This window comes from Nothobranchius furzeri, chromosome 13 (genome assembly GCF_043380555.1).
Source record: "Nothobranchius furzeri strain GRZ-AD chromosome 13, NfurGRZ-RIMD1, whole genome shotgun sequence".
Taxonomy (NCBI): Eukaryota; Metazoa; Chordata; class Actinopteri; order Cyprinodontiformes; family Nothobranchiidae; genus Nothobranchius; species Nothobranchius furzeri.
This window is the reverse complement of record NC_091753.1, coordinates 38,477,517-38,491,335: the sequence shown is the minus strand read 5'-3', so window position 1 is coordinate 38,491,335 and position 13,819 is coordinate 38,477,517. Positions and strand designations below refer to the sequence as shown.

Genomic DNA, 13,819 nt, shown 5'->3' with positions numbered 1-13,819 from the left:
TGATTATGATGAGCTTCACTATTATCCTCCTTCTCATCACATTAAAGCAGTTTTTATGACGTTGAGATGTCAAAGTGATGCCCCTCTTATTTACGGAATGAGTGGTCCTCAGCAGTTGCTATGACAACAGCAGTCTTGTTCATTAGATTTTTAAAGCTCCCAACGATTAGTGTTTCCGGCTTCTTGTCGTTAAATAAATCCACCAAAAGTCAACCAGAGACCAAAAATACAAATGTACACAACTGGAACGTCAAAATGGTTTCACTTTTATTCCAGTTCTCAGCATCCAGAACCACATCATTACAGCAGCTTCTTAACCTGCACAGCTGTCTGAATGACTCACACTCACACACAGTCTTGTTTTTTCACAAACTCCTTTGCCAAAAAATCAAACACAGAAATTTCTCATGAAATTGTTTGATCGGCAGATTTATTGTTCCTGACTCCAAAAGGCCAAAATTATATCTATTAACTGAATTCACAAACTGACTGAAATGATGATTCAACACAAACTGACTTTCTAAGTGATGAAGTGGAGCCCAAACATACAAGTCTGACAGCTTGATTACTTTTAGAAAGAGCTCTGTAGGTAGCTCTGAATTTTATCGTCCCAGAGCTTTTTCTGTCTTCCTACAACATCAACTAAATGACAAACAGCCTTAAGTAAACAAATAGTCAGATAGGTTGTAAATAAAGTAAATGTGTGTGTGTGTGTGTGTGTGTGTGTGTGTGTGTGTGTGTGTGTGTGTGTGTGTGTGTGTGTGTGTGTGTGTGTGTGTGTGTGTGTGTGTGTGTGTGTGTGTGTGTGTGTGTGTGTGTGTGTGTGTGCGCGCGCGCGCTACAGCTACAACAGATTAGAACACTCGTGTTCTTTCTGATTTTAGCTCCTGGCTCTGATTCAGATCCACTAATCTGAGTTTTTACTGAAGCCAGTAAACCTGATGTGAACTACGACCTCCAGTCAACATGTGGGAAGGTTCTTCGTCACGTTAAATCTTTAGACGGGTTCTGTGAAACAATCCCATAAAACGTTAAAGGGGCTCAGAGTTTAGGATTTATTACAGGAGAAGTTTTAGATCACACCTCCTCCTCTGGACCTTGGTCATCTCCCTGTTGCATTGTGACTCTACCATCACTAGATAGTCGGTGTCATGCAGTTCTAACTGTGTTTATAGGAGAATCCATATGTGATGCTGCGGCAGAACCACCAGGAACTGGAGGGGAACGACCGCTATGAAGGTTTCTGTGTGGACATGCTGAAGGAGCTAGCAGACATCCTCAAGTTTAAGTATCAGATCCGGCTGGTGGCGGATGGAGTTTATGGGGTTCCTGGAGCTAACGGGACGTGGACCGGCATGGTTGGAGAGCTCATCTCAAGGGTAAACAAACACACATCAATACACACCTGCAGTGAGACACAATGATCACGTCATTGTTTTAGTTAGAAGGGAAATCACCATCTAAAGTTCTCCACAGTGATGCTAAAAACCCAAAATACTCAGTTCATGACAGATTCCCTCTATCTCCCACTCAGCAGTTGGCCTTTTCTGCTCTAATATTGTTTTTTAAACCAGTCACCGCTTGTTGGTGGCTCGTTTTCTGTCAGCCTCTTTCTTTAAGCTGTCTGGAGTGACCTAAACAGGCTCTCCCCCTGAATCCATCCACGCTGCTGCTGCTGGTGACTCTCAGAGCGATGCTGATGTACTCGTGGTTATGCTGTACCTCGCTGTGAATAGGCTGATAAGGTTATAAAGGGGGGTGAGAATGGGCAGGGCCTCATCTGTGAGGAGAAACCTCAGCTTGTTGGTTTAAGGATATAAAAGGAGTGTGTCACAGTAAACAGATCCAGGATCAGGATAAAAGATGCAGGATGAAAAACACTCTTCTAGCAGCAGAGGAGGACATTCTGAGGACATCTGGACACCAGATTTCTGTGTCTCTGCTGGACGACTCAGGCTGAATAATGTTTCTTTGAATCAGAGATTTATTTTGACTTTTGTCACAAGGATCAGAGAGAAGTCCCTGTTCAGAATAATCTGGTTTCTTTCTGAATTAATCTGAACAAGTTGAGTTTAATTCATCTCATTCATTCACAGGTTTTCTTCTTTTTACTGGATCAGAACAATATGAGTAAAAAACAGAGGAAATGGGTTTAATGCAGCACTAAACAGCTGATCTTTGACTGATAAATGCAGGCGAACAAAAACGTCTAATAATGTTTATTAATGTTATATCTGGAGTTAATATTTCAGCAGCTGTAGATTTGTTAGAATCACCTGGATGGTCGATTTGTGTGTTTTTCCCTGAGCCGGAAACAGGACATCAGAATTTCAAATGATGGAAATCAAATATTTTCCTTCCAGATCTGAGAATGGAGCTTTGGTCTGAGCTTGAGAGGTCAGTGAGGGAACATTTAAAGGTTAGAGTGTGTGTTGACAGTGTAAGGATTTAATTTACATCTATTTGATGAACCATAAGACTTGAGATTCCATAGCGAATATGAAATCAGTCTTATGCATCTTTGGGAACTTTTAACCAGAATATTGGAACTTTTTATTGCAGGGATTATGTAACACTTTGTATTAACTGAGAGACAAGAGAAGAGAGAGTCGCCTTTAAAATGTTTAAGATTTATTTCTAAACAATTTTAAACAAGACTAACTCTAAACTTTAAGTGATGGACGGATCTTGGTGTGAATGAGATTTGAGATGAATGGTGTGTGTGTGAGTGATGTTGTCATCAGAACTCTCTTATCCGGAGAAGCAAGTCTGAGTGATGAAGTGATGTTTTGCTCTTGAGCTATGATCGGAGTTTCATAAACACATAAGACGCCATTTTGTCGCTCCACACTTACCCTTAGAATGAGACCTCCATACAGAACCAGAATGCCAGGTCCTCGAACCCCTCTTTTGGTACCGGAGCCGATGAAACAGCGTCAGCAGTACGACAGACTAGTCTTTGGATTGTCTCCAGGTAAAAAGCGACAGTTGATTGACAGCGTCAGATGGACCCGGAGGGTCAGTGAGTTCAGCTTTTATTCTGAAATAAACCGTTGCTTGGATGGTAAAATGCAACAGATTTTATCCAGCTTGTTGGTTCCTTGCTTAAAAGGAAGTCCGGGTGGCCGGTCCGATACTTCTCTTAGAATGCGGTGAACTGAACTTAAGATGGCGTGGGGACTGGTTTTATTAATCTGGATGTTTTGATTTACGGTCGAATCAGTTGGACAGATTCATAAGCACCACAGAGACTCTGTCACGCTTCAGAAAGGAAGGTTCCGATTGGATGAGTAAAAGCAATGTGTCATGCGTTTACATTACGTGTGATCAGGATGTCTAGTGCAGCTAGATTAAAGTCATATTACTTATTAAAACTTACTAATCATAACATTGTCATTTCACAGATTGGTCAACATCTTATTATTGACTAACACTTTGTTTGATTAGCTTCATTAAAAATAGAAAGAGTTCTTCTTTCTTCTCTTGGGCTGGAAAGGAAAACAGTTTAGAAGCAAATGCATGAGACCTCGACCAATATCTCATGCAGATTAGTTCCTGCTGAGGAGAGGGAGGAAATGACTTTTAGGAGGAAAGTCATTTCATTCCATTACAACAGAGCACTTTAAACTTGTTCTAAATGTTAGAACAATCATAGAAAATCCATGTTTAAACCAAAACAAAGCTTTATGTGTGTCAGTTGTCCTCCCTGATTCCTTCACACAGAAACAGTCTCAGCTCTGAGTTGGGTCTGCACCGCTGCTGCAGCTCTCCCCTGTCCTCACCCCCATCTCCCCAATCCTCTTAGTCCTCCTGCAGCAGACAAAGAGCCATGCTTTACTGCTTTCACTCTTCGTTCTGCAGGGACAGGAGAAATCTCTGCAGCTGCACTTTGCTCGCCTTCATTATTAGTAGAAATCCAGCTGCAGCGACCATTTCTGCCTGTCTTTTAGCAGACTTCGCTGTGTCAAGTGATTTCCCTTGATGATCCCCACCACCACTGCCACCACACACACACACACACACACACACACACACACACACACACACACCAGGCAAAAGCTGAATAATCCTCTCCACAGATTGGTGCTGTTGGTGGACAAAGAGACTAAAAAACACAAAATGAGGGTTTTGGAGTTTTAGCTGCAAAACCTCCTCTTATGTCACCCTTGTGGTGTTAAGTGGCTGAGTCATAGACATGATGTAATTCCTCTGATCTGGTTCCATGTGTTCACGGTGTCTTACCTTTCAGAAAGCCGACCTGGCGGTCGCTGGACTGACCATCACTGCAGAGCGTGAGAAGGTGATCGACTTCTCCAAACCCTTCATGACCCTCGGGATAAGCATCATGTATCGTGTTCACCTGGTGAGTACACACACACACACACACACACACACACACACACACACACACACACAGAAGCTTTCTCAGACAGATTATCACAGCAGGCCCTGGGCCATGTCTAATAGCTGGGAAAGAACCACTCTCCTCTCTTTTCTCTCTCTCTCAGTAATTTCTCCTCTTTGGCGTTGGCTCTGTTGGCTAACTCTTCCACCTCTCCACTGCTGTGTTTTCCTTCCCCTGTGAGCTCTATTCTTCCTGATTTACTATTATTCCCTTTCTTTATTTCTCTTTTTTACTTCTTTTTCTACTTCTTGTTTTGTCCTCCTGCTCTTTGGCCTCCGTCCTCCAGCACCAGATGGTGTTTTATAGTGTGAACTTCTAAATGAATGGAGCAGTTTCACACTCTTTCTCTGCTTGCTCTCTGATTATAGTTTGTCGTCTTATTCACACAAGCAGATCCATCCATGTGCAGCCGAGAGCCAGCCCAGGGACAAAACGAATGAAACAACTGCAGCACAGGTGGAAGTGAGCCAGTGTTCACTTGGCCTGTGGCTCATTAATCATCAGTCCTACCCAAAAACCCAAAGTGACACCACTGGACCCAGTGGTACCGACCACAGTCCCCACTAAGATGTTCTGGGAGTGTGTCTGAGCTGACAATGCAGCAACCCAGAGGGGCGTTTACTCACATTTCTGTCCCATCTTGTTGTTGTTCCCACTTCCTGTTGGAGCTCAGCTCCAGTACAGTAAGATCCAGGGACTGGACTCGGCACCAAGAGCCTTAAACGGGCAGCTGGGCAGCGCATGACCTGAGAGGGGAAGGCAGGTGGCAGCACGAGGAGATGATGTGGAGCTGTTGTCCCCACCGAGCTGGAGCCGAGACAGAGAGATGAATGAGCTCAGCCTCGACCCAGATGATGCTAAACTTCAGAGTGAAAGGTCACTTAAAGAGAAGTGGAGGCTACAGCTGAGAGAAAAGAGGATCAAAGATAAAGAAGGCCAGCATCTCCATTTCCCTGAGCTCTCTTTACTCTCTCGTTGCCCCTTGGCATTCTCACATCTGATTCACTCTCTGGAAAAATCCAATATTTGAATTTCTGTGACTGAACATATTTAGCTCTAATCCACTGACTATTGATCAGAAACACCGTGATTTCAACAGGGAGGTGAGCTGCTCATTTCAAACTTATAATGAAATTTTCAGTCAGATCAATAAGAATGGTGAAAGTAATAAAATAAAGTGGTTGGCTGGCTGTTATTTGCCGTCTAATTTCCACTATCGGTGTCAGTTTGCATGTATTCCTTTCTCGTCTCTGTTTCTGTGTGTCGCTGATGTCAGATTATTGCTCTTTATGGATTTTGTCACTGATTTCTGTAGCCAGATATGAATCAGATGTTCTGATCGAAGCAGACAGCAGCTCCTGGAGAAAAGAGGCCTGATCCTGTAAATCTGCTCATTTCTAAAGTTGTTTTAAACTCCTGAACCTGAAACAGAATCAAAGCAAAAACACATTCAGACTAAAGCTGCACTGGTTTCTGTTCTGTACAACCTGCTAACGGCTGCAGTCACACTTTCTGTGGAGCATCAAGGAAAACTGTGAACAACAACGTTTAATTACCTGGGGTGTGATTTCATGTTACTTTACACAAAACATGAGGAACTTTGTTCTCTGTGGTTGAACTGACTCGACGACGGGAAATACCGAAACAAGTCTCAGACTGTCTGCATCGTCTCTGCAGCAGGAAAGCGAAACCTCTTCCTGCTTCCAGCTGAACTTTGGCAGGTTGAGGATTGGCAGCTGGCTGATTTAGTCATACAGCAGCAGCAGCAGCTTTTAAATGAGCGGGTGTCTGATACATGGATAGAAGTCAAACCAGTTCAGAGAATGGTTCATCTGAACCTCATAAACCTTCTGCTTCTTTATATTTAGCACATCTACTAAACCAACCTTTATACAACAGTAGTTCAATCTGATGATGGAGTCTAATCAGACACAAGTTCACTGGACATGAATAAAATCTGCTCCAGATTCAGCATCTGCTCTGAAGACAGAACATGTGTACAAATCACCCTGACATGAAGCCAGGCAACCTGGCGAGCTGAGAGGCAGCAGGATGCTGTTGTGAAAATGACCCCTGACCTCGACCAAATCAACAATTCTCCACAAACCACAGCGGCGGTTGTTTTATCCTGTGTAACATCTGACAGCATCTGCTCTGACACAATCAGCACTGAGCACATTTATCAAAAAGATCTGAGTTAAAGACCCAAAATGGAGAAGAGAAGAGAAGAGAAGAGAAGAGAAGAGAAGAGAAGAGAAGAGAAGAGGAGAGGAGAGGAGAAATGAGTGGAAATAAAAGGAGGAGTGAGAGGATGAGAGCAGGTGAGAGTTAAAACGACAACAGGAAGTCTGTATTCAGGAGATGCAACACTTTGTTGCCTGAGGGGGAAACAAGATGGTCTGAATACCAAAAGGCACAATGACGAGGTGAAATTCATGACAGGAGAACTTCAGCAGCTCCTTCAGCCACCCCTCCTGTCAAGTTGGAACTGACAAGCTGCTGCTGCTGACAAGATTTAAAAGAAGAATATAGAGCCCATCTGGTTCTGACAGACCAACCTGGAATAAAGTGATTACACCACCAAAAAGAGTGTTTGAGCCCATCTGAAGGTTTCTGTGGGAGTCCCGGTTCTCAGACCGACTGCTTTTCTACCAAAAATGGACAAAAACACAATCCTAACAACTAAATCTGCACATTTCTGAGACGTGTTTCTAAAGCGTAACACTCAGATGGATTCAGAACTTGTTAGTTTTTAAGCAGATCTGATGATCAGAAGATGAGAGACCCTGTTTAGAGTTCTCCTGGTGGTCTCTCATCAGGCCCAGAGGTTTTCAGATCGACCTCACAGCTCATTTCCTGTTAATGGCTGAATTTTCTGATGTTTCTCGGTTTAAATTAAAAATCCAGATGAGTTTTGGTTCCCTGAGCCCTCCCTCAGTCCAAACTAAATTTGACCCTTCAGCCTCCAAAGGCTGGATTCTCTGGGCAGTCGTTGAACTCGTGTGTTTGATGTTTGGGGCCGAGCAAGAAGAGCAGAGTGATTTTATCAGAACCAGAGTGAGAGTGGAGCAGAACCAGCCGACCACAGCAATGAAATCAGAACAATAAGCTGAAAGATGTTAAAACCCTTGTCAGGGTTGAGAGGAGCTGCAGTCCAGTGATAAACATCTGTTGGTTTGTCAGCATCAGCTTTTCATGATTGTCTGTTGGAAACTTTGATTTATTTGATCCAGTTTTATGCTGATTTGTCCTTTCTTGTATACTATATTTGGAATTTATTCTACCAGAGCAAACATCTTGTTATGTTTTGTAAATGTGGGAAATGTGAAGCCGTTCCCTGCTCATTACTGCGTCTGCTGCAGAAGCACCCTGGATGATTTCCCCTTCGACTCCTGAAAATAAAAAAAGTCCGCCTGAATCCAACAGCAAACAAATTACAGCAGCAAAGTCAGGACTTCTGAGCATCAGCACTCCTGCTGGTTCACCATCATCCCTGTAATACACTGCTCGATCAAAAATAAACCTCCACCTGGATGAAAATAAGCAAATAGGTACGAGCCTCCTATTACAGTAAATAATTACTGCAGGGGCAATTATCTTTCAGCTGGCAACAAGTTATTTAAACCCAACCGGTGCAATGAGTTGCTTTTTATTTCTTAATCAACCATGTGGAAAGATTTTGTGGTCGTGGAGATGATGTTAGTCTGTTTGAGAAGTGTCAAATCATTGTCATGCATCAAGCTGAAAAAACATCATCATTCATCTCAAATCAAAATCAAATCACTTTTATTGTCACATCACATGTGCAGGTACACTGGTACAGTACATGCGAGTGAAATTCTTGTGTGCGAGCTTCACAGCAACAGAGATGTGCAAAAATACAGTAACGTAAAAACAAGCAAAATATAAAAATGGCTAATCTAAGTAATAATATGTATAGTATGTAAGATATATACGTTACTAAATGTGTGTGCTAGTATTTTATTTCTTTTATTTTTCTATGTGTGTGTGTGTGCGTGTGAGTGTGTGTATAATGCGTATATACATATTTAACAAATGAATAAAGTAAACAATAAAATAAGAGATATAAAATGTAAAATATACAGTGGCTGGTATGTGCAAAACAGTGGCATTAATGTACAGTATGGAATGTGTAATGTTGGAGTTTCAGTAGTGAGGGTGAGGTGTCTGTGATGTGTTCAGCAGTCTGATGGCCTGATGGAAAAGCTGTCTCTCAGTCTGCTGGTTCTGGACCGGATGCTGCAGAACCTCCTTCCTGATGGAAGTAGTCTGAACAGTTTATGGCTGGGGTGACTTGAGTCCTTGATGATCCTCCCCGCTTTCCTCAGGCACCGCTTCCTGTGTCACGTTCTGAGGATGTTAGGACCCAAATATGCAGTTACCCAGGATGACACGAGGCAGAGATGATGAAAAAGTAAAATTCTTTATTTTGAAGGCGGAACAAAAGTAAATCCAGGCAGCGAGCCAGAAGTCCAAAATTCCAGATAAGCTCTGGAGATCAAAAACTCTAGAAAGTCCAAGGGGCAAAGAACACTGGTAATCCAAACGAGACGAGACTGACAGAATAACAAACATTCAATGGACCGACAAGAACACAGAGACAGACAGGGCTTAAATACGCTGGGAGAAGTGATTAGGGAAAATGGGAGCAGGTGTGTGAAGTGAGAGCTGGAGGGAAGACAGGTGAACCTAATAATCAAAATGGGCAAACAGAAACAGAGGAGGGCCAAATAAACCTAAGAAACTCTAAGACACCAAAACTAAATCTAAAGGCTGCGGGAAGGACTAATACACACACACCAAGGCACTAATATATAAACGGGAAAGGGGAATGGACAAGCACACACACACACACAGAACAACACACACACACAAACACAAACTGAGCAGGAGACTGGATCTCACACACACACGTTGAGCTGGGGACAAGGAAGCTGGGGACTACAAGGACACAGAATGTAAACGAGACCTGGAGGACCTGGGGAAGAATGAGATGACACAAAACCTGGGAGGACTAGACTTAAAGGACTATAAACATAAGACACTAAACTGACACGCAGAAAAAGGACACATGAGGGCGCCAAAGAGCTACAGCATAAGACACACAACAGGGATACAGACAAGGACACATGAGGGCGCTAAAGGGCTACAACACAAGGGGAGAACATGGAGTGGAGCACAAGAGGAGCTGGGGAACAAAGAGACACAAGAGGGAATCTAGAGAGGGATGGAGGACACCAGGAGACACATGGGGAAGACAGACGCAGACCATGACAGTACCCCCCCCTCTAAGGGCGGATACCAGACGACCATAAGACAGACAAACACCACAAGCAAAAGACAAGACCAAAACCAGACACGAAACAACCAGAGGGAGGGAGAGGAGGGAGCAAACAAAACACAACCCAAAAAGGGGCGGGCGAGGAGGGAACAGAAGAGTCTGGGGGGCCGGCGACGGGGAACCAGGAGCTGGGACTGTAGGAGTCTGGGGGGCCGGCGACGGGGAACCAGGAGCCTGGACTGTAGGAGTCTGGGGGGCCGGCGACGGGGAACCAGGAGCCTGGACTGTGTCAGCCTGGGGGGCCGGCGACGGGGAACCAGGAGCCGGGACTGTGGGAGTCTGGGGGGCCGGCGACGGGGAACCAGGAGCCTGGACTGTAGGAGTGTGGTGATAGGGGAAACTGGACCAAGACTAAGACTGAGAGGGAAAACTGGACCAAGACTAAGACTGAGAGGGGACACAGGACCAAGACTAAAACTAAGAGGGGACACAGGATCAAGACTAAGACTAAGAGGGGACACAGGATCAAGACTAAGACTAAGAGGGGACACAGGATCAAGACCAAGACTAAGAGGGGACACAGGATCACTACCGACAGGGGACACTGGACAAAGACCATGACTAAGAGGGGACACAGGACCACTACCAACAGGGGACTCTGGACAAAGACCATGACTAAGAGGGGACACAGGACAACTACTAACAGGGGACTCTGGACAAAGACCACGACTACGAGGGGACACAGACTGGGGAACTTCAGACTGGGGAACTTGAGGGGGCGTAGACTGGGGAACGTCAGACTGGGGAACTTGAGGGGACGTAGACTGGGGAACGTCAGCCTGGGGAACTTGAGGGGACGTAGACTGGGGAACGTCAGCCTGGGGAACTTGAGGGGACGTAGACTGGGGAACGTCAGCCTGGGGAACTTGAGGGGACGTAGACTGGGGAACTTCAGACTGGGGAACTTGAGGGGACATAGACTGGGGAACGTCAAACTGGGAGGCTTGAAGTGACTGGAAGGCTTGAGGTGACTGGAAGGCTAGAGACTGGGAGGCTTGAGGTGACTGGAAGGCTAGAGACTGGGAGGCTTGAGGTGACTGGAAGGCTAGAGACTGGGAGGCTTGAGGTGACTGGAAGGCTAGAGACTGGGAGGCTTGAGGTGACTGGAAGGCTAGAGACTGGGAGGCTTGAGGTGACTGGAAGGCTTGAGGTGACTGGAAGGCTAGAGACTGGGAGGCTAGAGACTGGGAGGCTAGAGACTGGGAGGCTAGAGACTGGGAGGCTAGAGACTGGGAGGCTTGAGGTGACTGGAGGGCTTGAGGTGACTGGAAGGCTAGAGACTGGGAGGCTTGTGACTCGGGAGGCTGGGAGACTTGAACACTCGAGATGGGAACACTTGAGGCTTGGGGAACTGGAACACGTGTGGGGAGACTGGAGACAGAGATGTCCGCTTCAGAGCAGGAGGGGGCGACGTCGGCTTCAGAGCCGGGCGAGTCTGCTTCAGAGCCGGAGGGGGCGACGTCGGCTTCAGAGCCGGGCGCGTCTGCTTCAGAGCCAGAGGGGGCGACGTCGGCTTCAGAGCCGGGCGCGTCTGCTTCAGAGCCGGAGGGGGCGCCGTCTGTCTCAGAGCCGGAGGGGGCGCCGTCTGCTTTGGGGCCCGGGGACGTGGGAGCACCGTCTGCTTCGGGGCCCGGGGACGTGGGAGCGTCTGCTTCGGGGCCCGGGGACGTGGGAGCGTCTGCTTCGGGGCCCGGGGACGTGGGAGCGTCTGCTTCGGGGCCCGGGGACGTGGGAGCGTCTGCTTCGGGGCCCGGGGACGTGGGAGCGTCTGCTTCGGGGCCCGGGGACGTGGGAGCGTCTGCTTCGGGGCCCGGGGACGTGGGAGCGTCTGCTTCGGGGCCCGGGGACGTGGGAGCGTCTGCTTCGGGGCTCGAGGACGTGGGAGCGTCTGCTTCGGGGCTCGAGCCGGGTACGTCTGCTTCGGGGCTCGAGCCGGGTACGTCTGCTTCGGGGCTCGAGCCGGGTACGTCTGCTTCGGGGCTCGAGCCGGGTACGTCTGCTTCGGGGCTCGAGCCGGGTACGTCTGCTTCGGGGCTCGAGCCGGGTACGTCTGCTTCGGGGCTCGAGCCGGGTACGTCTGCTTCGGGGCTCGAGCCGGGTACGTCTGCTTCGGGGCTCGAGCCGGGTACGTCTGCTTCGGGGCTCGAGCCGGGTACGTCTGCTTCGGGGCTCGAGCCAGGTACGTCTGCTTCGGGGCTCGAGCCGGGTGGCGTCCGCTTCTGGACCACCGCTGAGGCGAGGTGCGATGCGTCCACCTGGACCACCGCTGAGGCGAGGTGCGATGCGTCCACCTGGACCACCGCTGAGGCGAGGTGCGATGCGTCCACCTGGACCACCGCTGAGGCGAGGTGCGATGCGTCCACCTGGACCACCGCTGAGGCGAGGTGCGATGCGTCCACCTGGACCACCGCTGAGGCGAGGTGCGATGCGTCCCCCTGGACCACCGCTGAGGCGAGGTGCGATGCGTCCCCTTGGACCACCGCTGAGGCGAGGTGCGATGCGTCCCCTTGGACCACCGCTGAGGCGAGGTGCGATGCGTCCCCTTGGACCACCGCTGAGGCGAGGTGCGATGCGTCCCCTTGGACCACCGCTGAGGCGAGGTGCGATGCGTCCCCTTGGACCACCGCTGAGGCGAGGTGCGATGCGTCCCCTTGGACCACCGCTGAGGCGAGGTGCGATGCGTCCCCTTGGACCACCGCTGAGGCGAGGTGCGATGCGTTCCCTTGGACCACCGCTGAGGTGAGGTGTGACTCAGACGCAGGTCTCCGAGTAGGGGCCTCTGAGATAGGCGGCACCACTCTGGCCTCAGTAGAGTGCTGGTGATGGCGTTGTCGTCTACGATGAGCACGACTCCTAGGAGGTGCGGGGGTGACTTCAACAGGTGCGGAGGAAGTGATACAGCCCACCGGAGATGAAGTGGTGGCGCTGTCAGAACCTGGTGAGGGTGTGGTGGTGTACTCCATCTGAGAAACTGAGGTGGCATCAACATGCATAGGAGAGATTGAAATGAATCCGGTTCTGATGGTCTGAGATGGGGAGTTGATGCAGTCCGGATCAGGTGAGGGTGTGGTGGTGTGACACATCGGAGAGGAAGTGGTGGCCCTGTCAGGACCTGGTGAGGGTGTGGCGGTGTGACCCATCTGAGATGCTGAGGTGGCATCAGCGACTGGTGGAGGAGGATCTCGGCCAAAAGTGCGGAGGAGCAATGCAGCAAAGTCCCAAAAAGACACAGCCTTAAGATCCTCTATGTCGAACCGGTCAGCAACCCACCGCATGGCTTTACCCCTCAACCAGAGCACCATATACGACACCTTGTTGAACTCTGAAGATTCCAAGTCCAAACAACGGGCACAGTCCCGAATGAAACCCATACAAAGGTCTGGATCACCGTCATAATAGAACATCTCCTGTGTACCTGGAGTTCCTGCTGGGTCCTGTTCTGGTCGGTCCATTCTGTCACGTTCTGAGGATGTTAGGACCCAAATATGCAGTTACCCAGGATGACACGAGGCAGAGATGATGAAAAAGTAAAATTCTTTATTTTGAAGGCGGAACAAAAGTAAATCCAGGCAGCGAGCCAGAAGTCCAAAATTCCAGATAAGCTCTGGAGATCAAAAACTCTAGAAAGTCCAAGGGGCAAAGAACACTGGTAATCCAAACGAGACGAGACTGACAGAATAACAAACATTCAATGGACCGACAAGAACACAGAGACAGACAGGGCTTAAATACGCTGGGAGAAGTGATTAGGGAAAATGGGAGCAGGTGTGTGAAGTGAGAGCTGGAGGGAAGACAGGTGAACCTAATAATCAAAATGGGCAAACAGAAACAGAGGAGGGCCAAATAAACCTAAGAAACTCTAAGACACCAAAACTAAATCTAAAGGCTGCGGGAAGGACTAATACACACACACCAAGGCACTAATATATAAACGGGAAAGGGGAATGGACAAGCACACACACACACACAGAACAACACACACACACACACACAAACACAAACTGAGCAGGAGACTGGATCTCACACACACACGTTGAGCTGGGGACAAGGAA

General features: G+C 48.1%; 1 protein-coding gene across 4 annotated transcripts in view; it reads left to right on the top strand.

Annotated features, from left to right (window-relative positions):
- The window catches only part of grik4 (glutamate receptor, ionotropic, kainate 4), a 352,270-nt gene that overhangs the window by 316,082 nt on the left and 22,369 nt on the right, over positions 1 to 13,819 (top strand). For all 4 annotated transcript variants that reach the window (XR_011516047.1, XR_011516045.1, XR_011516046.1 and 1 more), the window contains exons 13-14: positions 1,176 to 1,379; positions 4,250 to 4,363. Coding sequence is in view for 1 of the 4 variants with exons in the window: in XM_054742697.2 (XP_054598672.1) it covers positions 1,176 to 1,379; positions 4,250 to 4,363 (318 nt within the window). In the remaining 3 variants the exon portion in view is untranslated. The remainder of the gene's footprint in view (positions 1 to 1,175; positions 1,380 to 4,249; positions 4,364 to 13,819) is intronic.